Raw genomic sequence first — 22,654 nt, forward strand, 5'->3', positions numbered from 1 at the left:
TTTAACGAGTGTATCACACGACCAGCTCGTAGGGGCCTTAATGTCGTTGACTATGTAACACAGGGGGTATGTGTTAATTGTTTTAACACGGGGGCTTTTTTAGTCATTAGTCATTACTCAGGGGTGCCGGATACCAAAACCTCCAATGGTTAATTACGAAAACCCCTATATATTTACATAATTACGAGCACCCCCTTGAAGTATCATTGCTCTAACAAATTTACCATCACAGAGTTAATAATAATAGAATCAGATAGATTTTATAGAGTTACCATTTTTTAATAACAAGAATACCTTTAGGGATCTAACTGTAATATTTGTAAGAGAATTGTAATTTTCTTTTATATTTATTTTTAAAACTCTTTTTTTTTTTACTTTTAATTATTCGTTTTTTGCGTCATAAAGGGCTATGCGTAAGGTTTTATATGGCATGAACGACCAAATGTAAGAAAAAATAAAAATAATAAAGTTAAATTGGGGTTATATTAAAAATAGAGGTAAGACAAGGGGGTAGAAGTGCATGAAATCAGACGGTGGACAAAAATTGTAAGAGAACTAGTTATTTGAGGACCAATTTTGCAACAGAAAAAAATTAAGGGTCAAAATTAAAAAAATGTTTATAATATAGGAGTCAAAACTATAATTATCTTCTCCAAAAAAAAAAAAAAAAAAAAACTATAATTATCCACGTGAGTCACAAGTTATGTTCCAATTTGCGTCTGACTTATCCATGTACAAACAGTTTAGCATTCGGGTCAAACATAAACCAACCGGGTCGGGCCGGGCCGGGCCGGCAAAACGGGCTCCCACTTCCCCTTCGAAAAAGCCTTTCCCCAAAAGGGGAATTTGCCACCGCGAATGCTTATAAACCACACACCACAAATGGGGAAAAAAATAACGCCACGACTTTGATTCAGCTAACAATAATAAAAATCTCATCTCTCTCTCTCTACTCTCTCTCTGCAACACAGTTTTCTTTTTTTCAATCATCAAAATTCTCTCTCTCTCCACCCCACCGAGGTTTGAGTTTACTCTTCATACAATCCTTCTTTTTTTTTTTTCTCTCTCTGTAAATAAATATACAAAGCACATACGCGACGTGTGTATATTTTCTGTATCTGTAATCGTTTGGGGGTTTTCTGTATATATAAATAATTTCTGTTTATTTCAATTTTTTTCCGCTTGTAGGTTTTTGGATTTCGGGGATGGGGTGTTTTGTGTTGCTCAATTTGTTGATTTAGCGTCTTAATTCTTCGAATTGAGCTGTGGAATTTGATGGGTTTTTAGTAAAGTTTGAATCTTTGCGTTCGTAGGAGGCTTTTGTTTGTGTAAAGTATAATTAGGGTTTTTTCTTTAGCAATAAATACACCTGTAGTAGAATACAGGTTGAATATATACTCTGTGTTGTTTGTGTATTTCTTCAATTGTATTGAAGGGTTTTTCGATTAGATCGTAATTTGTCGAACCCGAATTAGTGTTAACCTATTGCTGTAGTGGAAAAAAAAAAGATGTTGGATTCAATTGCTGCAACATCCCTTTTGGGCCACCGGCCGATTTACGGTAGCTACTCTTTCAAGAATGTGTCGAATAAGCACAAGCTACCCTTTACGAAATTCGTGAATGGGGAAGTTTCTTCATCGGTTTTTTCGCCTAGACAGTGGACTAATCAGCCATTGATGACTAGAATAAAAGCTCAAGCCATGGAATTAACCAAAGAAACGTTCTCCTACCGTGAAGAAGAGCGATTGCCTAGAGAATTCCGTGGTAAAATCGAAACGGGTGTGGATCGTAGGCCAGGGCTATGGCCACCAGAAAATAAAGCCGATAACCCTTCACTCAACAACCCGTTGGTTCGTCAAGAAAGAATGGGTAGTGGCTGGTTAGGGGTAATATTCGAGTGGGAAGGAGTTTTAGTCGAAGATAGTCCGGATTTAGAGAAGCAATCGTGGCTGTCCCTTTCGCAAGAAGAGGGCAAATCTCCACCACCCACTTTCGTGCTCCGAAGAATCGAGGGCATGAAAAACGAGCAAGCGATCGGTGAGGTTCTTTGCTGGTCGAGGGATTCGAGCGAGCTAAAGAGAATGTCATCAAGAAAGGAGGAGATTTACCAGTCTTTGCAAGGCGGTGTGTATAGATTCCGTTCGGGCTCTCAAGCGTTCGTTAATGTTTTACTGCACCACAAAGTGCCGATGGCTTTAGTTTCGACTCGGCCAAGAAAATCAATCGAGAGGGAAATTGAGGATATCGGGATCGAAGGGGTATTTAACGTAATTGTGGCAGCGGAGGATGTCTATCGAGGGAAACCGGACCCTGAGATGTTCGTTTACGCTGCGCAGCTTTTGCAGTTCATACCGGAGAGGTGTATAGTGTTTGGGAATTCGAATCAAACGGTCGAGGCGGCTCACGATGCGAAGATGAAGTGTGTGGCGGTTGCTAGTAAGCACCCCGTTTACGAGTTGAGTGCGGCGGACCTGGTGGTGAGGCGGCTCGACGAGCTGTCGGTGGTGGATTTGAAGGGGCTGGCGGCGGTTGAGTCGCCGGAGTTTGGGTCCGACGAGCCGGAGCTGGAGATGGAGGTCGAGGCGGAGGAGGAGCGCCGGTCTGCGCCGGTGGCTGTTTACGATGACGATTTCTGGTGATGGGATGGGATGGGATGCGTTGCGTTGAAGAATGTACAGAAGGGTTAGTCCTTTGAAACTAATTCTTGGCCACGATTTTACGGCTGATGTTTATTTATCTTTTTTTTTTATCACGTTTGTATAAAGAATAGGAGAATCGAATAAGGGTCAAAAAATGTTGTAAGGAAATAGGATATGGAGAAGGTTGTCTAAATTGTAATTTGTATGTTGTTGTATGTATAAAAGTACTCTGGTTAAAATTCTTATATATTTGTTGAACATTTGTCATGTTTGTGTTTATTGAATTTGGTTTACGCTCTCGTCTGATTTGCAAGCAAGCTATATATAAGCGTCTGATTTGCAAGCTATATATAATTGAAAGTGTAGGTTTTTTTTTTTACTTGTTGATTGCGGTTGTAGCTTAGCTTTGTGTTAAACTACCATGTTAAAACGAACTTCTACAATCGATCTCGAATAAATTTGAGTGTCGATTAGTTGTTTCAGTTTCAATTTAACTTGCTATATCTTGAAGAAAATCGATCGATTAATTATACAAGCCCATGGCCTATTGAGTCCGATGGCAGCCGTCGAGTAAAGATAAGCGTACCGTTGCAGTAACGTAATATACAATTTCGTTTTCTCTAAAATCCAATTAAGCACGTCTTAACATTCATAAATCAATTGTCAAACATTGATTGATTATGACACCCCTAAAATTATTTCAATTTTTTTTTTTTTTTGAAAAGATAAAATGTGTAAAGTATTTGTTGTGTACAAGTTTGGACTCCATTTCAAAATTGAACAAAATAGCAAAGACTAATCTATTACATATTTTTGTCTTGTGGGGAAGGGGGTAGAGCCGTAGAGGGTTATGGATTTTAACGAATAATAAGAAATACATTAACAATTCTAGGAGTTGCCGAACAACTTTTTGTTACGGTTTTATTATCTCGTCCAGAACCCATCGATGGTGGCACCAACAAGCCAGCACTAAGCCCAGTCATCAAAACCCTAAATCTTGCCAGAATGACTCAGATTTCTGGCCAAGTCTCTCATCCAAACCCCACCTCACACAAATTTAAACTCTCTCGTGTTTCCCTCACTCAAAAGTGGATCTAACGAACTCACTGAAGAACATGGATCTCAGCAATCAAATGGAGATTCAAATTGTGGGTGTTCTTCTATCTCTGCGTCTCTCTCATCAGGCGTTTGATATATAGATGGGAAATGTATGATGGCTCTAAAACAGAGACTAGAAAAAAGGAGCAGCCGTCGTCATGGTAAAAAACGACAAGAGACATTCAATGCGGTTGTACAAACAGATGATAGAGAAAACAAAGATCGAAAAGTGAAGTTGTGAGGTGGGGGTGTATATCTCGAAGTGAATGGCTCGAATCATCGTAGAAAATGAATGGTCGGGATCAAGACTCTCGGAACTACCAAGATTTGACCGGATCCGACTAGTTAAGTCGTTGTTTGGCTTCATTGTTGCAACGCCTTAAATGTAAATTGTTAAATGGGCTTGATTTAAATAATCTATTTCGGCCCAACAAACCAACACATATCGTTCTTTGTTTATTCTATGAATGCATTTGAATATTCCTCCATACTAATTGGTGTTTATTTTATTATTTACTTTCTTAGCTAACGTAATTGCATAGCTAACTTTTCAATTTAATACAAATTCTTTTATAATTTAGTAATCTATTTTGCTATGATTACGTCATAAATTACGTGTTGTACTTGTGTTTTTGCTAGTTACATTGCCTAATATTTAATTAATAGATTAATTTTTTATCTTCTTTTTTTTTGTAAATAAAAGCCAATACTTGGTTTTTCTCATTTAACACGCCAAAATGTTTTATAGTAAATTAGTATTCCTTTTATTAATAATATTTTTAATTTAAAGGGGTGGAGCTCCCAAAGAAATGATTAAAGTAAAAAGGAAAGAATATTCCCATTTTTGACTTTTAAGTTATTTATTTACATATTTTCTTGCCCTTGATAGTGGACGGCCATCATTGTTGCAAACCTTTACGATGTGATGACGTGTCATACGACAAGTGGAATGGACCACAGTACTAAGAGTGGATGCTGCCACACCATATAATTCCCCGCGTGCCCCCTCCACCATTCTTTTTCCTATTTTTAGTCCTTTCTTCTGTAAATGCTAGTGTATGAAGTAAAATACGCCACTCTCTCTCTCTCTCTCTCTCTCTCTCTCTATAATTCGCCTGAGCAAAGCACCGGAATTTCTCGTGCTGGTTTCCTGAGGCGGCAATTAAGGTATTTTTTTCCTGTTAATTAATCGTTTTTTTCTTCTTCTCGCAGTTCATCTTCTACTTATCGCGCCGCTTCGGATTTTGATTATTGTGTGTGTGTGTGTGTGTGTGTGTGTGTGTGTGCGTGTGTGTATTATTTGAACTACACTGATTTATTTCATTTAACTATATTTAATTGAGTTCAGCATTTATGAAAAAGTGTAATTTGAGATTTTGCCCTCTATTACTTATCCGAGTAATTGTTGTTTGTTCTTATACTGCATGAGACACAGATTGATTGTTAATCACTTTTATGTATTTGAAACCTGAATTTGCTCAATTTTTGTTATAATTGGACTATTTAATTTTAATTTGTCATATAATTGGTTCTGCACTACAGCATTGTGTACTTCATTCTGAGTATATCCTTGTTAATATATGAAGTTGGCACGGAATTTTTTTTTTCAGTTGCAAAAAATTGTTGTATTTGGTGCTCTTTTTTACTTTATAATGGTAGACTATATTTTTTTATTTTTTATTTGGATCATATTTCGTTAAGTATAAATGATTTTATATGGTGGATTTTTCAGCTAGTAGCCATGGCGTTGATGTCCCATCCTGGTGCATCACCGTGCATTCACACCGAGGCTGTGCAGTGTAAAGCTAGAAATTATGGAGTTAATAGCTTTACAAGCACAATGGAGTCGGCCAAAACTAAGGAGATTTTCTTCGGTTTGCGTTCGCCTTCGTGGAGTTCACTGAAGGTGGCCCAAAAATGGAGTTCAGACAGCACTGAAGTGGGACAGAGGAGAGGGCATCGGGTAACTGTTGCTGCAAGTCCTCCGACAGAGGATGCCGTTATTGCAACAGAGCCGCTTACGAAACAAGATCTCGTAGATTATCTCGCTTCTGGCTGCAAGCCTAAGGACAAATGGAGGTTGAAATTCTAGCCCTTTATTGGCATTCGTTATTAATTCTATATTTTATGTGAAAGGATAAATGTATAATCAGGGTTCAATATGTCTATTAAATCTGCTACCGCAATTTATGTGTCAAATTCTACTTAAGGCATTTTCTGTGGTGAAACAAGCAGTTTTTGTTTGGGATTATATACCAAACTTATTGTGCTTCAATTGTTTTTATTACATTAAGCATGAAGCTGCTGACTATACTTACTTTTCCTTACCGTTACCGTTTATTTGGCGGCGAGAAAGGGTCAAATTCACACTACACTAATCTGAGAACATTTTATTTGTTTGTTTCGAGTTCATTGAGTTTTTTCTTTTTTTTTTGGTTGATATTGAAGTTTTCAATTTTTTTGTTCCTTAATGTACCTTTCTTTTGACCTGGAATCTAGCATCATTATATGATTTTGAGCATATCTCATGACTCGGCCTTTCAAATTATACGAGGGTGGGATTCTGTTTCATGTCAGAAATGTCAACCAACAGTGTTGCTAGTTCTTTTCTTTGGAGTTCTGTATTTAATTGTTGCTTGTGCATTTGTTGGATGGTTCATATTACTAGTAGTTTGGCATCTAATACAACCATATTATCGGTTCACACCAGGATAGGTACTGAACATGAAAAATTCGGTTTTGAAATCGAAACGTTACGACCAATGACATACGAACAGATATCAGATCTTCTTAATGGTATATCTGAGAGATTTGATTGGGATAAAATAATGGAAGGTGAATATATTATTGGACTCAAGCAGGTATCTCCTATTCCTCTCCTATTTTTATTTTGATGTGTGGTTCACTTCTGCTCTCCTTTTGCTCTGTTATTTCAAACTTTCTGCATAGATTACGCATGTATAAACCTAAATAAATGATTGCTGCAGTAGATTCATGATTGCCCTGTTAATATGAAAAACATGTTACTGGTTCCTATGGTACATATGGAAGATTAAATTAATACCGAGACCAAATATTATCTTTCCTGTTTCTTGAATGGGTGCTGTTACAACGTGTTTTGAAATTACAAGTCCCCTTTGTTTCTCTCAATGAATTTTTTACCTAAAGTTTATTATTGATATTGGCAGGGAAAGCAAAGCATATCTCTAGAGCCTGGGGGCCAATTTGAGCTTAGTGGGGCACCTCTTGAGACTCTGCATCAGACTTGTGCTGAAGTCAATTCTCATCTTTACCAGGTTAGTAGACTTGTTCTTACGGTAAAAGTTGATGTTTCAATTCTCTAAAGGTTCTGATTTAGCTTTGGGAAACACAAAAATGCATGTGTTTCTTAAATTGCGTCTGGATAATTACAGTTTTGCATCGCTTATGATACGTTTTTTCCACTTTATCTTCACGTTGAAGAATTATTTACTTCGGTAACTCGTTTCCTAGCATGCTGTAGTTGTACTCAAGTTAGTGCGAGATTATTGGTTAGATATCATATCATGAACTCAAGCTTTTGATGCACCGCTTGGCTTTTACAGTTAGTCTGACTTGACATGTGTCTAAGTGCAAAAAAGTTCCAACAGAAGTGTAAACCATGCCTATGTACATCTTTTACAGCTTGTATGGCTTTTTATTCTAGCGCTAGTACCTTTGTGTTCCTTCCATTACTTACGTAGCTTACGTCTTATGCTTCTAGTTATCTCACCATGAAATGTTTCTCTGATTTTCGGGTCAAATCTGGAGAATATTCTCTCTCTCTCTCTCCCTCAACAGTTGTTTTAATGAAAATTTCAGGTTAAGGCTGTTGCAGAGGAGATGGGAATTGGATTTTTAGGAATTGGATTTCAGCCCAAATGGAAACGTGAAGAGATACCGGTGATGCCCAAGGTAATGTCTATATCAATTCATTTATTTTGTTTTCATATTTAATTGAGGCAGCAAGTTTTCTGGTGTACAATGGAAGATTGGTGTCTGTGCATTTCAATGGACTATTGACTAGCTGGAAGCTAACTTTAAAATTAGTGGATGCAAAATTTTAGATTCTTTTGCATGTTATGAAAATAATTCCGAAAATTAGTACAGTAGAAAATGTTTCAGGATATTGTATTTAAGCATCATAATCCATTTCTTTAAGTTATTGATATGAGTTAGTTTGTTGTGTATTACAATTTTTCTCAATCTCATCCCTACAAATTACAACTCTATAATATCTGATGACCTGCTATGCATACTGACAAATTAATTTGGCTCAGGGAAGATACGAAATTATGAAAAATTACATGCCGAAAGTTGGGTCACTTGGACTCGATATGATGTTTAGAACATGTACTGTTCAGGTGAGTAGAATTTTAAACTTTCTCGTTCTGGCATCTTTCAGTACTTTCTTGATTTATGACCAAATTTTATTTGGAGTATCAACTATTTCCATTTTTCGGAATGCGATACTATATTTGTCTTTCGGTAAGCAGTTGTCCACTTTATCTTATACAGGTGAATCTTGATTTCCATTCTGAAACTGATATGATAAGGAAGTTTCGGGCTGGTCTTGCCTTACAGCCTGTAAGTTGGTCTTGTACTAGTTCGGGGATGTTTTTTTTTTTTTTTTTTTTTTTTTTTTTTGTGTGGAACCTAACATGTTTCTTAAACAGATAGCCACGGCACTGTTTGCTAATTCGCCTTTCACCGAAGGGAAACCAAATGGTTATCTTAGCATGAGAAGGTGGTTATGTCTATCCATGATTGAGCCTTTTCAATGTTTTTCATTTTTTCCTAACAATTGGTGTGAAATTCTGTTTCATACCGATTAAGGCTTTTGAGAAGTTAATTTCATGTAACAGTTCGTTTTCTTCCACAGCCAAATCTGGACCGACACTGACAATAACCGTGCTGGGATGCTTCCATTTGTCTTTGATGACTCTTTTGGGTAAGATACCTTCTGCATTCGACTCTTTGATTATGCAGATGGAAAATCTAATAATAATCAGAACTATCCTCAATTTTCCATAAAAAAATCATGTCTAAATCTATTTCTGCATGTGCTGCGAAAAAATATTATATAATGTGCTTTATGCTACGTTCTTGACATGATAACTAGAACTCAGACATGGAATCTCTTTGCTTTGCCATCAATGGATCATTATACGAAGTCAAAGAAATAGATGGGATTAGAGATATTAGTTATTCATGTTGATTGTCATGGTATATAAGTAAATTAAAAATAGTAGTTATTTTCAAAGACAATCAACTTTAGCTACTTTTTCCAAAATTTGGTTTAAATTATTGAGGTTTGGACAGGGAATCAGGGATCCATCCTATGTATTTTGAGCAGTTCTTGATGTGTCTGAATTTTGATAATTGAATCTATTTACCTGACCCCAGATAAGTATAGGAACAGGGTTTAGTTAGTTGTTTTGCGCAACACTATGGAAGCAAATATTCTGGTTAATTATGCATGCGCCTTGGAAAAATTGCTCGGTGCGTTTTTTTTTTTTGCTGAACTAATAAAATCAGGAAAAGTCTATTGCATTTTTCGTATGTTTTTTTTTCTGAACATCTTAGAATTTGCGCATTTGTAGTTTCAATCTGAGGTTTTAACGGGCTTTTTTTTTTTTGTGTTCTTAAACACGTTTATTCTGTTTTTCTGTACAGGTTCGAAAAGTATGTGGAATATGCGCTTGATGTTCCAATGTACTTTGTGTACCGAAAGAAACAGTATATCGATTGTTCTGGATTGTCCTTCAGGGTTTTTATCTGAACTTTATTCTTTCTCGATAAATCTCCTCAATTGTATAAATTCTATTGACATGTCACTATTCCTTTGTGAATCTGCTGCAGGATTTCATGGCAGGGAAACTTCCCGGTCTTCAAGGCGAATACCCGAATCTCAATGACTGGGAGAATCATTTGACAACAATATTTCCAGAGGTATATATTGTGATTAATTGGCTGAAAATGTACGCCATTTCATCTTTGATATTCTTTTCTTGATTTTCAGTATTATATTTTTTCCAGGTTCGGCTTAAACGGTACTTGGAGATGCGAGGTGCTGACGGAGGACCTTGGAGAAGGCTATGTGCACTACCTGCTTTCTGGGTATTTTATCTTAATTTTTTATAATTTACGACGGCAATTTAGAAAGTTGTACTTGCTAGTTCTTAATCAACTTACTAATGCATTTTCTTCGACATAGAAAGATGTTCTGGTTCAGCATTACTGCTGTTGCATGTTTTTATTATGTTTCATTTTAGCTATATTAGTTTATTTTGGTTGAAAATATAGCGATCTTACGGATAGTTACTGAATTTCAGGTGGGTATTTTATACGACGAGGTCGCTCTGCAAAATGTTCTAGACTTGACAGCCGATTGGACGAAAGAAGAAAGACAGATGCTTAGGAATAAGGTAATAAGTTCGGTTTCTTCTGCTGATATTTCTATAGTCGTAAGTCTTCTTTTATTACCATGAAGATTCCCTTGTTAATCCAAAACTATGTAGTAGGTACCGATAAGTGGCCTGAAGACACCGTTTCGTGATGGACTACTGAAGCATGTTGCCCAAGAAGTTGTGAATTTCGCAAAGGTTATTTTTTTTAATATTTATTTTCTATTTTCCCAATTTCCTCGATTAATAGCTATTATCGATTTTTGTTCTATCGTTTCTTTGCTTATTCATTTGCACCGCTTTCTCTCTTAGGATGGCCTCGAGAGGAGAGGCTTCAAGGAAACAGGATTTCTCAATGAAGTGACTGAAGTGGTTAAAACAGGTAAGCATGATAGTAATATGCTTTTTTTTTTTCCTTTTTTTTCCTTTTTTTAAATTCTAATTTTTTTTAATCAATGACTTCTGAAACACGAACCTCGCTTCTCTGATTTCTTAATACTTACTCTGTTGAGATTATCTTACATGGCTTAAATCTGCTACTCTTATCATTAATCCCACCACTAAAACCGAGTTTTATTTATTTATTACTCTTTTAATGTCTTTTGTGTTTCGTGTTTTACTTAGTTGATTTTTTTTTTTCCTTCTTGAAAATTCCTCACGGCAGGTATAACACCGGCCGAGAAGCTCCTTGAATTATACCACGGGAAGTGGGGACAAAGCATAGATCCCGTTTTCGAAGAACTGCTCTACTGAAGAGGTTGCTCGAACAATCTTTAATGTGCTTCCTATAAAACCAGTCAAATTTCATGCTCTTTTTTTTTCCGTTTTCTTTTCTCTCTCTACCGCTCGTTATCAAGACGCACACTTTTGTGTAGGGTTTTTCTTTCTTGCATCTCAGATTATAAGCTCTTCTGTTTTATTTTTTTTTTCTTCCAGATAATAACAGGACAATTATGCGATGTGCCTCCTCCCCTCGGTACTAAGCTTATGGTATAAAATAATCGGTCGGAAAATGCTATCATACAGACCATGATAGTTAAGTCAACAGATTTTCGAAATGGTTTGCAAGGTTATATTGGTCATTTTTACTTCGCAAGTGAGAATAATAATTTTGCTATTACGAGTTCTCGAGTGGGTGTAGTGCTGCTCTGTGTGTGAGTTGTAATAATAATCTGCATATGATTTGTTTCATATAAAACAAATGCAAGTTGATTTATTTTTTGATCTTTTATGTTTTAATTATTATTTATTTAATTTTTAACCTAAGTCAAACATAGTAATCCAGACAATGAGTTATAGTGCATGAAACTTAGAGATCCAGCTATAATAATATCCCTTAGTCAATGTGCTATAACAGTGTACCATGTGATTCCATTCTTTCATTTGCCACCCCACCATGTTATTTTTACTCCATATTTTCGCGAAAATTATTATCCCCATTATTTGATTCCTTTCGCTAACCATCGATAATCCCACTAACGGGATTTCAAGTCATACGGACCGAATGCAATATTATTATGTTGGGGCCCATGGCCCCTCGTCGCCCTATGCCGACTCCGCCACTGAATAATACATCGTTGTTTTGAAGGGAAAATAACGCTATGAGTCTATTTTTTACAAAAATGCCATTAGTAGAAGGTCTGGTTTGGTTTGATTTGATTATATAAGATATGATTGCTCTCAATTATTGCTCTAGTGATGTCAAGAATCACAATCATAATCTTTTCTTGTAATACAAATTGTCCGGTTGATGTTACCTAATAGTAGGGTTATACTTATTTTTATTTTTAATTTTATTTTTGGGTCTAATACTCTATATATAATTTTATTTATTTATTTTAGATTATTTAAGATGCTGACAGTCTATAACAGCCAATTATCGACACCAGTACTACAGTAGAAATACTTTGATTTTATATAATAACAATGCTGCTACGGCATCGAGCTAATAGAACCATTTGTTTGACATATAGTTGATTTAAATTAATCAAGATAATGTCATGGTTTGTTTGTTACTTGATAATTTTTTTTTTCTTTTTTGTTTTCACGCTGAAAGTTTGCACAAAAAGGCGAAATCTCTCGCCCCTAGAGCGCCCCATCTTCTGGCTCGACAGGTTCTTTTATGAAGAAATGTAAATCATGGTGAATCAACGGCCCGTTGTCGCCCACAACTCGATCCTATGACTTCTTGTGATTGTATGCAGATCTACGATGAAAAAACAGATAGTTCATGTGTCTGGTGAGATTTATACCGTGTGAAGTTTATCGAGTGTAGTACAGAAAAAATCGAGTAAAAAATGTCGTATGAAAAGCACGACAACGACATTGGATCCCGAATGATAAAAACCAAGTCGTGAAGAAAATGAGAGTGAATTTAATAATGAGAAAAGAAAAAGAAAAAACCATATAAATCGACAAAAAAGACAGCCATGGGCTTCAATAATTGAAGCTTCCTACCTATCACAACACTTAACATGCAAATACTGCTCAAGTTGCCAACCGACGATTACTATGTTTAAACTCATTCTTTGTAATTAAGTAATCACTAATTAAGCAAAGATTAAGGAAAAAAATATCACTAACCCCACCCTCCACGAAATAAATAAATAAATAAATAAGCTGACACTATTTCGTGGGACGTATTTGATATTCACGTTCCACCGGTCACGGTGAACTAGCAAATTTTCTTGTTTTTTTTTTTCGTTCGTTCGATAAGATCTGAATCTCGACTACAGCTTCAACTCTATAAACGAAGAAATGATGAATATATATATCGAAAATTTTGTATTACTTATCACCAATACGAGAAAAAGGAAAGTATATTTTTTTTTCGGAAAAACGATGAATTTCGACAGATACTTTTCTATGTAAATATTTTTTTGGTGGTAATAGAAACTGTTAAAAAATAAATACTGAAGAATAAACAAAATGGATGATGTAAGAAAGAAAGAAAGTAAATAATCAGATAAGAAATATAATTAGTTGTGTTGTCTTCTTCCCAAGCCAGCTCAGAGTTCCTGTTGAGTTTTGACATGGTGGCCGAAAAACATGCCCACATGATATTATTAATGCTAACCTTCAATTATTCATACATCCCTTCAAATTAAAAATATAAAATAAAATAAATAATTAAAATAAAAATAAAAATAAAATAAATATCAAAGTCCCAATCACACACACACACACACACACACACACCATCTCCATTGTTTCTCTTCCCTACAAAAACCAATTACCCTTCCTCTCACAAGTTCTTGTAACCATATTTGGTTTTGAACCAACATAAAACTCGAGTCTTATCGAGCAAAAATAGAAAGAAAAAAAAAAGAAGTGTAAAACGAAAAAAAACGAAGAAAAACGAAAAATGAGAGAAATAGTTCATATTCAGGCAGGCCAATGTGGCAACCAAATTGGTGGCAAGTTTTGGGAGGTGGTTTGCGGCGAACATGGTATCGACGAAGTCGGAAACTACGCAGGCACTTCGAATTTGCAGCTCGAGAGGGTCAATGTTTACTACAACGAGGCTAGTGGCGGTAGGTACGTGCCTCGAGCTGTGCTGATGGATCTCGAGCCCGGTACTATGGACAGCCTAAGAACCGGCCCGTTCGGCAAGATTTTCCGGCCCGATAACTTTGTTTTCGGACAAAACGGGGCCGGAAATAATTGGGCCAAGGGGCATTATACCGAAGGAGCTGAGCTCATCGATTCTGTGCTCGATGTTGTTCGTAAAGAAGCAGAGAACTGTGACTGTCTCCAAGGTATATTTTTTCAAGAATCGCAATCTTGTTTATATATTGTTAAAATATAATTCGGAATTTGTGTTGGATTTACGTCTATCTTAAGGAAGAAGTCTTTCCTAGTTAGAATCTCTATATAGGGAGAATGAGTTCTCTCGATATTGTATACAGTTAAACCTCTATAAATTAATACAGTCGAGGTTAGGGACATTCTATTAGTTTAGCGAATTATTAAATTATCGAGTTAATAATTTAACACGTTTTCACCGAGTCGAGACCGAGAGAAACTACTATTTAATTGACCTTATTAATTTATCGAGTATTGATTTATCGAGGTTCTATTGTATTATGTCAGTAATAACTGGCTAATTGAATTATGGCTAATGATTCGTTTGCTAAATATTTTATTCGATAGGGTTTCAAATATGTCATTCGCTCGGAGGAGGGACCGGATCGGGGATGGGAACTCTGCTGATTTCGAAGATCAGAGAAGAGTACCCTGATAGGATGATGCTGACATTTTCAGTTTTCCCTTCACCGAAGGTTTCCGACACTGTCGTTGAACCCTACAATGCTACACTCTCGGTTCATCAACTAGTTGAGAACGCAGATGAATGCATGGTTCTTGATAACGAAGCGCTCTACGATATCTGCTTTCGCACGCTCAAGCTCACTAATCCAAGTTGTAAGTCATCGAAACTCGATACTAATTTCTTTTTTTTGTTTTCTATGAGGCATTTTAACAAACAGTTGGGGTGCAGATTTGTTTTTAGTTTGTTTTAAGTTTCTTTGAGGCATTAGAACAAACAGTTAGCCTACGGAGTGAAGAACTAACCAATTGTGGCGATTGCAGTCGGCGATCTGAACCATCTGATATCAACGACGATGAGCGGCGTCACGTGCTGCCTCCGCTTCCCCGGCCAGCTGAACTCCGACCTCCGCAAGCTCGCCGTGAACCTGATCCCATTCCCGCGCCTCCACTTCTTCATGGTGGGGTTCGCGCCGCTAACCTCCCGCGGCTCGCAGCAGTACCGCGCGCTGACGATCCCGGAGCTTACACAGCAGATGTGGGACGCAAAGAACATGATGTGCGCCGCCGACCCCCGCCACGGCCGGTACCTAACAGCCTCCGCCATGTTCCGCGGCAAGATGAGCACGAAGGAGGTCGACGAGCAGATGATCAACGTGCAGAACAAGAACTCGTCGTACTTCGTGGAGTGGATCCCGAACAACGTGAAGTCCAGCGTCTGCGACGTGCCGCCGACGGGGCTGTCAATGTCGTCGACGTTCGTCGGGAACTCGACGTCGATACAGGAGATGTTCCGGCGGGTGTCGGAGCAGTTCACGGTGATGTTCAGGAGGAAGGCTTTCCTCCACTGGTACACCGGAGAAGGGATGGACGAGATGGAGTTCACGGAGGCGGAGAGCAATATGAACGATCTGGTGTCGGAGTATCAGCAGTACCAGGATGCAAACGCTGATAATGAACAAGAGTATGACGAAGAAGAAGAACTCGAGAATTAAATATTATTAAAAATAATATTAATGCTGTAATTCTTTTTTTTTTTTTGTGTGTGTGTGTGTGTGTTTGATTTGTTATTTTTATTGTTTTTTTGTTGGGTTGGATTTAAATATTTTTGTGTATGTATGTATATGCATGAACGAATGAATAATGGATGTGATTGATTGATTTCTATTTGTACATTTTGTTTGGGAATTCTATTTCACTTGGTAATAATATTTAAATGTTTTATAAGTAAATTAAGGCCAATCAGTCCTGATTTTTTAGGTAATGTCAAATTACGAGAAAAAAAAAAAAAAAACTAATGTTTGGGTAATTAAAATCACTCCATCAACTATGAATCTTCTTTAGTTCAATCTAATGATGTCAAATTCAAAATAATCTTCTAGATTTTGTGGGATGCTCTTTAGTTTGTACTCGTTTTGTGCAATAATGCAGTTTTTGATGCACTGCAATCTGAGATTTAGAAGTAAGAGACACACATCTTGTGATCATCTTGTTTCGAAACGTGAAGCTTGAATGGCATAAAACGGGTACAAACTGGAGAATATTCCACATATTATAGAAGATTACACTAAATTTGACACCGCAAAGATGGACTTTGTAAAAAGATTCATAGCTGAGGAGATGATTATAATTATACAAATACAGTTTCCCACTTTTGTGGCACACCGTATATTCATGTATAGCGTATAGTCCAATGTAGTAAACTATGATGTATTATAGTGTACTATGGTATACTATGCATAATCTCAACAACCGCCAAACCTCATCTACGAAACCCTAGGCACCAATCATCGCCTCCCCGTGCAAGAAACCCGAAAACCGCCGGCGAAAGGATGCCCCCACCAAACGGCCACCAAGAGGGAGGTACGAACGCAACGATTAAACAAAACAAATCCACATATCCAAATTATACACAATTACATTCAGAAGATAGAAATCGGGGAAAGGAATCCAACAGTGGTGAAACCGTCCAATTCCAATCACCAGAACTACAGTTACACCTCCGAGAAACCAAGAATGTGGAACATCTTCCATCAAACGGTAAAACAAACACTTCAACAATCAGAAGATAGAGCACGAATAAACTAATCCAACGGCGGTTAAATCGTCCAATTCCAATAGGTCCAGAAAATGATAAACGAATGCTAAATGCAGTTAGTCCTTTTTAGCATCCGAGCGTATCGATACGGATAATTTCAATCTATTTTGTTGCGTCGCGAAGGGCATCTCAAATAACCCCTAATTATAAAATGAGTTCGGCAGACGAAAGAACAAATCCGATTCTAATTCAACCGAAATCAAGCATTCATTTTCTCGAATTAACCCGATTTTACTAGAATTTCAGTAATTCAAATAAAACAAAATAAAATTATCCACAAATAAATTCAAGACTCAATGAACAAAAGCCCAAGCAGCAGCACTGTACACGAATTACAGTATAGCAAAACCTCTCTCCAAACACCACCCCATCTAACATGTAAAAGAAAAAGCCAATCCCTTTTTTTATCAACACAATTGAAAAACCCATTCCAATTTCCAATGCCACCGAATCAAGATTGCCTTATTCGAAAAGCTTTCGATTTTCCAAACTCGACCAATAACTACAACCCATATTTAAAAATAAAAAAAAAAATCCGTCAAAAAAAAAAAAAAAGAAAAATGGAAATCGGTCAATTTTTTTTACTTTTTTGCCCTTTAACCATGAAAAAAATATTGAGCTATAATTCAGGGGCCGAAATCCCAAAACAAAACATGATTATGCCATATTTTCAAGAATGAGTGGTCCTCTTTTCTTCGAGAATGGAACCTTCTTTAAGTGCAATTTGAGCCTCGTTTTCCCTGCCAAGTGCGAAAAGAGCAGAAGCTTGTAAATAAGAAGCAATATGCCAAACGGGGGATATTACTTGTGCTTGCACTGCATCGTTTAGCGCCTCTTCAGGCATATCATTCATCAGATGCGACAAACTTCGTCGACCGAATACGGTCGGTGACATCATTGTTCCAACATCAATAAACTGCATTAAAAAATAACACGGGATATTAGATAAAAGAAAAAATAGAAAGAAAAAAAAAAGGATGGTTTTTGTAATTTACCAAAACTTATATTCTTTGTCGTCTCAAATTGATAAAAACAAATCATTTATCAAGTTGTTTAGCTCTAATTTAATGATGGATTTCAAATTCTTGAACTCTTATTTGTGAGTTATTTTCGGGCATTTCAGTGAGGTACGAATCCATCTTAATGAAGTCGTTTTTAAATAATTGATTGTGAGGAGTATAATAGAAGTTCGAACCTGTGTGTAACATTCAATTGCAACTCTGAAGTCTTTATGCCTGAAAGCCGCATCGCCCTTTTTCTTTGAGTTCAACGTATCCTGCATTTGATTTGTCCACATCTGGAACGAAAGCTGCATAAGATTAGCAATTATTCGTTTAGCAGACTATATATATTGCTTGCTGTCAATATAATCAGTATAAAGATATCACGTTACAATTACAAACATAGGGAGTTGGTAACTGGTTTTGGTTTTCGGGTTTGGGTTTTCAAATTTGAGTTTTCGGTTTTCGGAACGAAAGCTGCATAAGATTAGCAATTATTCATTTAGCAGACCATATATATTGCTTGTTGTTGAATATAATCAGTATAAAGATATTACGTTACAATTACAAACATAGAGAGTTGGTGACTGGTTTCGGTTTTCCGGTTTTCGGGTTTGGATTTTCGAATTTGAGTTTTCGGGTTTTGGGACAATTTTTTCAAGTACAACCAAACATTGGAAATTTCTGTTAAGCTTATTAACCAGAAACAAACCTCAGTTGTTACTCCCTCGTCGTCTTTGTAACCAAGTTTTTCAATAATCTCGTGTATGGCGGTTAAATCCATTCTTAGGCATGCTTCACCAAGAGCTGATAGAGATAGAACTTCTTCGCCATGAGGTATACCCATTAATGTGTGAGAAGGAACCTGTTAAAAGAAAATGCAAAATTTGATACTAAGAAACAAAAGACTATCCATACTCGATTCTTTCTACGCATTAAATGAATAATCTCCTTATTGGGAAAGAGCCGATAACCTCGGTTTCCTTCTGAAGAGGAATCAATGCAGCAACTAATGATTTAGGATTAGGCCTCTCACGGGGTTCGTACTGTAAACATCTTGAAGCTAGACGAACTAACTCAGTTCCACCATCAGTCGAAAATTGACCTTCCAAGCAAGAATCGGTCAACATCTGAAGGTTCCGATCCTTTATCAAATCAAGGGCCTGCACCGTGGTATTCGATATTAGGTGATTGAATAAAGAGTATATATGATTATTCACAATAAAAGCATGCTTTTTTTTTTTGCACGTTGTTTCTGCACTACTATCGACGAAAATCGTCAAGCAATTTCAAGAGAAAGGGAGCGTGGATACTAACATGACTCGGTGGAATGTGTTTTCCGCTGAGAAGGTCGAGCAAAAGTGTTCCAAAGCTGTAAAATACACTTTCTGGAGTAACTCTTCCTGAAAAAACAGAAGGTCAAATCGGTCATTTAACGATCTCAAAATCCATGGATTGCTGCAAGTATATATAAGATTGACAAGAGTTCGCTGCAGCACTGAGATTTTGATCATTTGATACCTGTCCGTAGATACTCTGGGGGAGTAAATGCCAAGTTTGTACTGTAACTTTTTCCGTCTCGACTGTTCTTCATCAAACCAAAGCATGACAATCTCGGATTGCCGTCCTGTAACATAATTTTGCCAATCCTGTCATAATGCAGACAAATGACAAAAAAAAAAAAAAAAAAAAAAAAAACGAGACAACAAAGTCGAATGACTTCGATACTTACATAATCAAAGACAATTCTGTAGGCATTGAGATCGTGATAAAGAGCACGGCCTTTGCTCGTACAATATTCTAAAGCTTCTGCAATATATAAAGCAACTCTTAACCGCATTGCCCACTTCATAGGTTGTGCTTCCCCTGCATCAATATTGATATGAACCACATTAATTGAGCAAAAAAACTAACTAAACGAGACGAGGTTAAAAGCAAAAGCACAAAATAATCTCTTCAACTTGACAAAATATATATAGAAAATATCTTCGGTAAGGATCTTCAAAGTAGATGGCTAATTGATATGAACATTGTATATTCAAGACAAAAGCATAGGAAATAAACTAAAGGATCTAATGCAGATTTTATTCGAGTTTGTGTGCATAGGTTGCTTTGTTCAATTAAGGGATCTTTCGGCCTAATCAGCCTGGTCATAAACTATTGAGCATAAATTCGAATGAGAATAAAAAAATAAAAAAAATAAAAAAAAATCCATCTTCAAATCTCGTTGTATAGGCAATAGCTGAGGTTTTTGGATCGAGATTAGTAAGTCATATTAATATGTAACAGTTCCACATATAGGTCAACGCTCGAATAAACTGAAATCACAAACAAATCCTATTTGAGATGAATTATGAATTTATGATCCAATCAACTGGCTTATCGATATCCCAGACAATTATTTCAGAATAAGAAGCATTACTTATTGGTGAATCTAACGAGATATGGCGTAAAATGTACTTACAGTGAAATAAATGTTTTGCAAGAGTTTCGTGTGGCATAAATTCAGCGACCAATAACCTCTCGTCACCTTCACAACAGCAGCCAATTAAATTCGCCATTCTATGGTTCCGAAGTTGACCGACAGCTTTTGCTTCTTCCTATAATTTATTAAATGGAGTTCAATTGAAAATACAATTAAAAATGTAATTTGTTAAATGAAGGTGAAGTATAAATGCAGCAGTAGAACTTACCATGAATTGACGTGCATCGGGCCAAGCGGACCTGTTAAAACGTTTGACAGCTATTCGCCTCTGATTGTCCATTTTACCCTTGTACACCACATTCGGAGCTTTCTCCCCATGTTCCGAAACTATATTTTCAAAAGCAAATCCAGATGTAGCTATCCTTAGTTGCTCGACCGAAAATTCACGAAACGAAGGCAAATCGCTGATTTCGCCTTTCTCCTCATTTTCTGCAACAAATTGTCGAACTATTAAATTTCATCGTTTTTTAGCAACTGAATAAAGAGAGACGCAAAAATAAAGGATATGGGCTATTGGACAAACCAGCGTTTTTGGCTTCGTTTACCGGTCCGTTATGCTCCGAGATAAAACAACACGAGGTGAATTTCGAACAGTAACAGCCCATCCCCAAATACAACAGCTCGAATTCGAAAATAAAAATAAACGAAAATTCAACTTCCACAACGCCGAAAGCACTATTTTTCTTGCTCAAAGGCTATCCATCCAACGTGAAAAACCTAATATATATACACATTAAAGTTACAATTAAATTCAATATCCAATTAATTCAACAGTCCACAAATAAAAACCGGGATGCCATCCAAGGAAATTTCTAGTTATGATGCAATTAAACATCGTAGTGAGGCGGTAGCGGACTAATTTATAACCAAACCCATATTTTGCGGCTTTTGTTCCGTCATTTGCAGATGATGGACGTATTAAATGTTTGCACGAGATGACGATAAAATGACCATCAATTATGCACATTTTGAATGTTCTCAAAACCATTATTTCATTAAAGTATTCCCACCCAATTGAACCCAATAGTCGGCAGCGAAAACTAGCCAATTGTCCCTCGTCTACTCGCGGAACGCCAGAAAACAAGATTGTACGAAAATTAATTACAAAAGGGAAAAAGGAAAAAAACACAATTAACCTACACAGGACCATTACAATTCCATTCGTGTGTCGAAATACAAACAGAAAAAGCCCACCAGTTCATCAGAATTCACAAGTAAATAAAAATAAAAAATAAAATTTTAATTGCAAGAAAGTCACCTCTACACAAGATTCAAATCTGGGTCAACTCCGAGGCAACAAACTAACATTTCCAACTGTGCTGCAACGCCTTCCAAACAAGCTTCCTCTTTGTGCTATTTCAGCTGGGCAATTCAACAAACACAAAGTAAGCATACTCAGTCCATCAAAGTCAATGTCCACAAAAAACCCATAAATAAACATCCAATTAAACCCTGTTTCCCCAACAATTATTAAAAGAATCCCACTATCACAAAATTTAAATTATTAAAAAAAAAATCACAAAACCCATTTCCATACACACAAAAAAAAATATTCTGAAGAAAACCCATATCTGGAAATTGGCAAATATGAAGCAACAAGAGAGAGAAAAACAACCTTAAAAGAGGTTTCTTGACTGAAGCTTGATTGGGTCAAAGCACAAAGTACAAGTTGTTGATGCTCTAATATCTTTGTGTGTATGTGTTTATTTATGTATATGCATGTGCAGGTGTGGCTTCAATATAGTCTCCAAACAGAGATCAGAAAAAAGAGAAAATTGATTCAGGGGGTATATGTATAGACAGGTGAATATATATATCTATATTAAAATATAGATATATATAATTAGAGATATAAAGATAGATACAGATACGCGCAGGCAGATAATCTGTATTTGTGTACTCAGTGAGTCACTGTGTGTGTTTATTAGTGTAGATCTATTTAGAGCTGTGTAGGGTGTAATGTGTACTCAAAATTGTTTTGTTATTCTTTTTTCTTCATTTTCCACCGACATAATTAATTTCCATTATTACATGCTTATTTTATTTTTTTTTATTTTTTTTTTTGCAAAAAAAATACAATAGTTCATAGACAAGTTGTGGGAGGGGGTTTTAACTAAACATGCTTATTTTATTTTGTGTCTATAACTAAATGGGAAATGAAATGTTATATTTTCTTTGTGTTTGAATCGAAAAAGAATGTTCGACGAGTGAAGTGGTTTTACCTGAAAATTGTACTGATTGGGTCGACAAATATACTTTCGGAAGGAACTCGATTGTCTTCGGAAGTGGCGATTTCAATTATGGTGTGAAAGAATGGAAATGAAAAAGTCATTCCGATTTTCAGAATTTCAAATTTTTCGATAATCATGTTAGATTTATGTATTTTGAAAAGAAAAAAAAAATAGAAAATCTATTTTTTTTATTAATCATACCACCTTAATATTTTAATTTTTATGCATAGCATTATGTATATTTATTTTCATAAATTATATTTACAAATGCAAATATGTAAAAATCTTAATTTTTGAAACATTTCTTAAAATTAAAATTGGATCGGAAAAAAAAATCAATTACTTTATACATATATTTCTTTTCTACTCTTATCCGAAAAATGGGAAATTTCAAATATGTATAATGGAGCT

General features: G+C 36.2%; 4 protein-coding genes across 5 annotated transcripts; 3 read left to right on the forward strand and 1 right to left on the reverse strand.

Moving 5' to 3' along the window:
- The first annotated feature begins 848 nt into the window (after nt 1–848).
- LOC105973807 (5-amino-6-(5-phospho-D-ribitylamino)uracil phosphatase, chloroplastic) lies at nt 849–2,906 on the forward strand. The gene is made up of 2 exons (XM_012998858.2): nt 849–1,020; nt 1,189–2,906. The coding sequence occupies exon 2, from the start codon at nt 1,509–1,511 to the stop codon at nt 2,637–2,639; it is 1,131 nt and encodes a 376-aa protein (XP_012854312.2). The 5' UTR covers nt 849–1,020; nt 1,189–1,508; the 3' UTR covers nt 2,640–2,906.
- A 1,748-nt stretch (nt 2,907–4,654) lies between these two features.
- GSH1 (glutamate-cysteine ligase) lies at nt 4,655–11,384 on the forward strand. The gene is made up of 17 exons (XM_088817953.1): nt 4,655–4,904; nt 5,470–5,816; nt 6,448–6,598; nt 6,926–7,033; nt 7,578–7,670; nt 8,036–8,119; nt 8,274–8,342; nt 8,432–8,502; nt 8,638–8,706; nt 9,432–9,525; nt 9,618–9,707; nt 9,795–9,875; nt 10,091–10,183; nt 10,280–10,360; nt 10,475–10,544; nt 10,827–10,919; nt 11,099–11,384. Exons 2-16 carry the CDS (start codon nt 5,479–5,481, stop codon nt 10,913–10,915), a joined length of 1,581 nt encoding a protein of 526 aa, XP_088674079.1. The 5' UTR covers nt 4,655–4,904; nt 5,470–5,478; the 3' UTR covers nt 10,916–10,919; nt 11,099–11,384.
- A 1,842-nt stretch (nt 11,385–13,226) lies between these two features.
- On the forward strand, nt 13,227–15,601 carry LOC105973763 (tubulin beta-1 chain). The gene is made up of 3 exons (XM_012998805.2): nt 13,227–13,920; nt 14,315–14,584; nt 14,753–15,601. Exons 1-3 carry the CDS (start codon nt 13,527–13,529, stop codon nt 15,421–15,423), a joined length of 1,335 nt encoding a protein of 444 aa, XP_012854259.2. The 5' UTR covers nt 13,227–13,526; the 3' UTR covers nt 15,424–15,601.
- A 1,154-nt stretch (nt 15,602–16,755) lies between these two features.
- LOC105973783 (serine/threonine-protein kinase BSK7) lies at nt 16,756–21,961 on the reverse strand. Of its 2 annotated transcripts, none has more exons than XM_012998830.2 (12): nt 21,628–21,961; nt 21,271–21,374; nt 20,536–20,729; nt 20,221–20,441; nt 19,992–20,127; nt 19,260–19,393; nt 19,049–19,154; nt 18,845–18,930; nt 18,502–18,690; nt 18,240–18,392; nt 17,722–17,835; nt 16,756–17,442 (listed from the first exon to the last, which is right to left on the reverse strand). In XM_012998830.2, exons 3-12 carry the CDS (start codon nt 20,615–20,617, stop codon nt 17,197–17,199), a joined length of 1,467 nt encoding a protein of 488 aa, XP_012854284.2. In that variant the 5' UTR covers nt 20,618–20,729; nt 21,271–21,374; nt 21,628–21,961; the 3' UTR covers nt 16,756–17,196. The 2 variants fall into 2 exon arrangements, with proteins under 2 accessions (XP_012854284.2, XP_012854286.2); XM_012998832.2 differs by having other exon boundaries at nt 17,722–17,823; nt 21,628–21,823.
- Between the last annotated feature and the right edge of the window lie 693 nt (nt 21,962–22,654).

This window comes from Erythranthe guttata, chromosome 1 (genome assembly GCF_056151865.1).
Source record: "Erythranthe guttata isolate IM_541 chromosome 1, IM_541, whole genome shotgun sequence".
Classification (NCBI taxonomy): domain Eukaryota; kingdom Viridiplantae; phylum Streptophyta; class Magnoliopsida; order Lamiales; family Phrymaceae; genus Erythranthe; species Erythranthe guttata.

Coding starts and splice junctions, on each gene's coding strand:
- LOC105973763 (XM_012998805.2), top strand. CDS start 13,527: ATGAGAGAAATAGTTCATATTCAGGCAGGCCAATGTGGCAACCAAATT. Junction 13,921..14,314: donor GAACTGTGACTGTCTCCAAG/GTATATTTTTTC, acceptor TTTATTCGATAG/GGTTTCAAATATGTCATTCG. Junction 14,585..14,752: donor CAAGCTCACTAATCCAAGTT/GTAAGTCATCGA, acceptor TGGCGATTGCAG/TCGGCGATCTGAACCATCTG.
- LOC105973783 (XM_012998830.2), bottom strand. CDS start 20,617: ATGGGCTGTTACTGTTCGAAATTCACCTCGTGTTGTTTTATCTCGGAG. Junction 19,394..19,991: donor TGCAAAACATTTATTTCACT/GTAAGTACATTT, acceptor ATATTGATGCAG/GGGAAGCACAACCTATGAAG. Junction 18,393..18,501: donor CTCTTCAGAAGGAAACCGAG/GTTATCGGCTCT, acceptor TTCTTTTAACAG/GTTCCTTCTCACACATTAAT.
- GSH1 (XM_088817953.1), top strand. CDS start 5,479: ATGGCGTTGATGTCCCATCCTGGTGCATCACCGTGCATTCACACCGAG. Junction 8,707..9,431: donor GTCTTTGATGACTCTTTTGG/GTAAGATACCTT, acceptor TTTTCTGTACAG/GTTCGAAAAGTATGTGGAAT. Junction 9,876..10,090: donor GTGCACTACCTGCTTTCTGG/GTATTTTATCTT, acceptor ACTGAATTTCAG/GTGGGTATTTTATACGACGA.
- LOC105973807 (XM_012998858.2), top strand. CDS start 1,509: ATGTTGGATTCAATTGCTGCAACATCCCTTTTGGGCCACCGGCCGATT.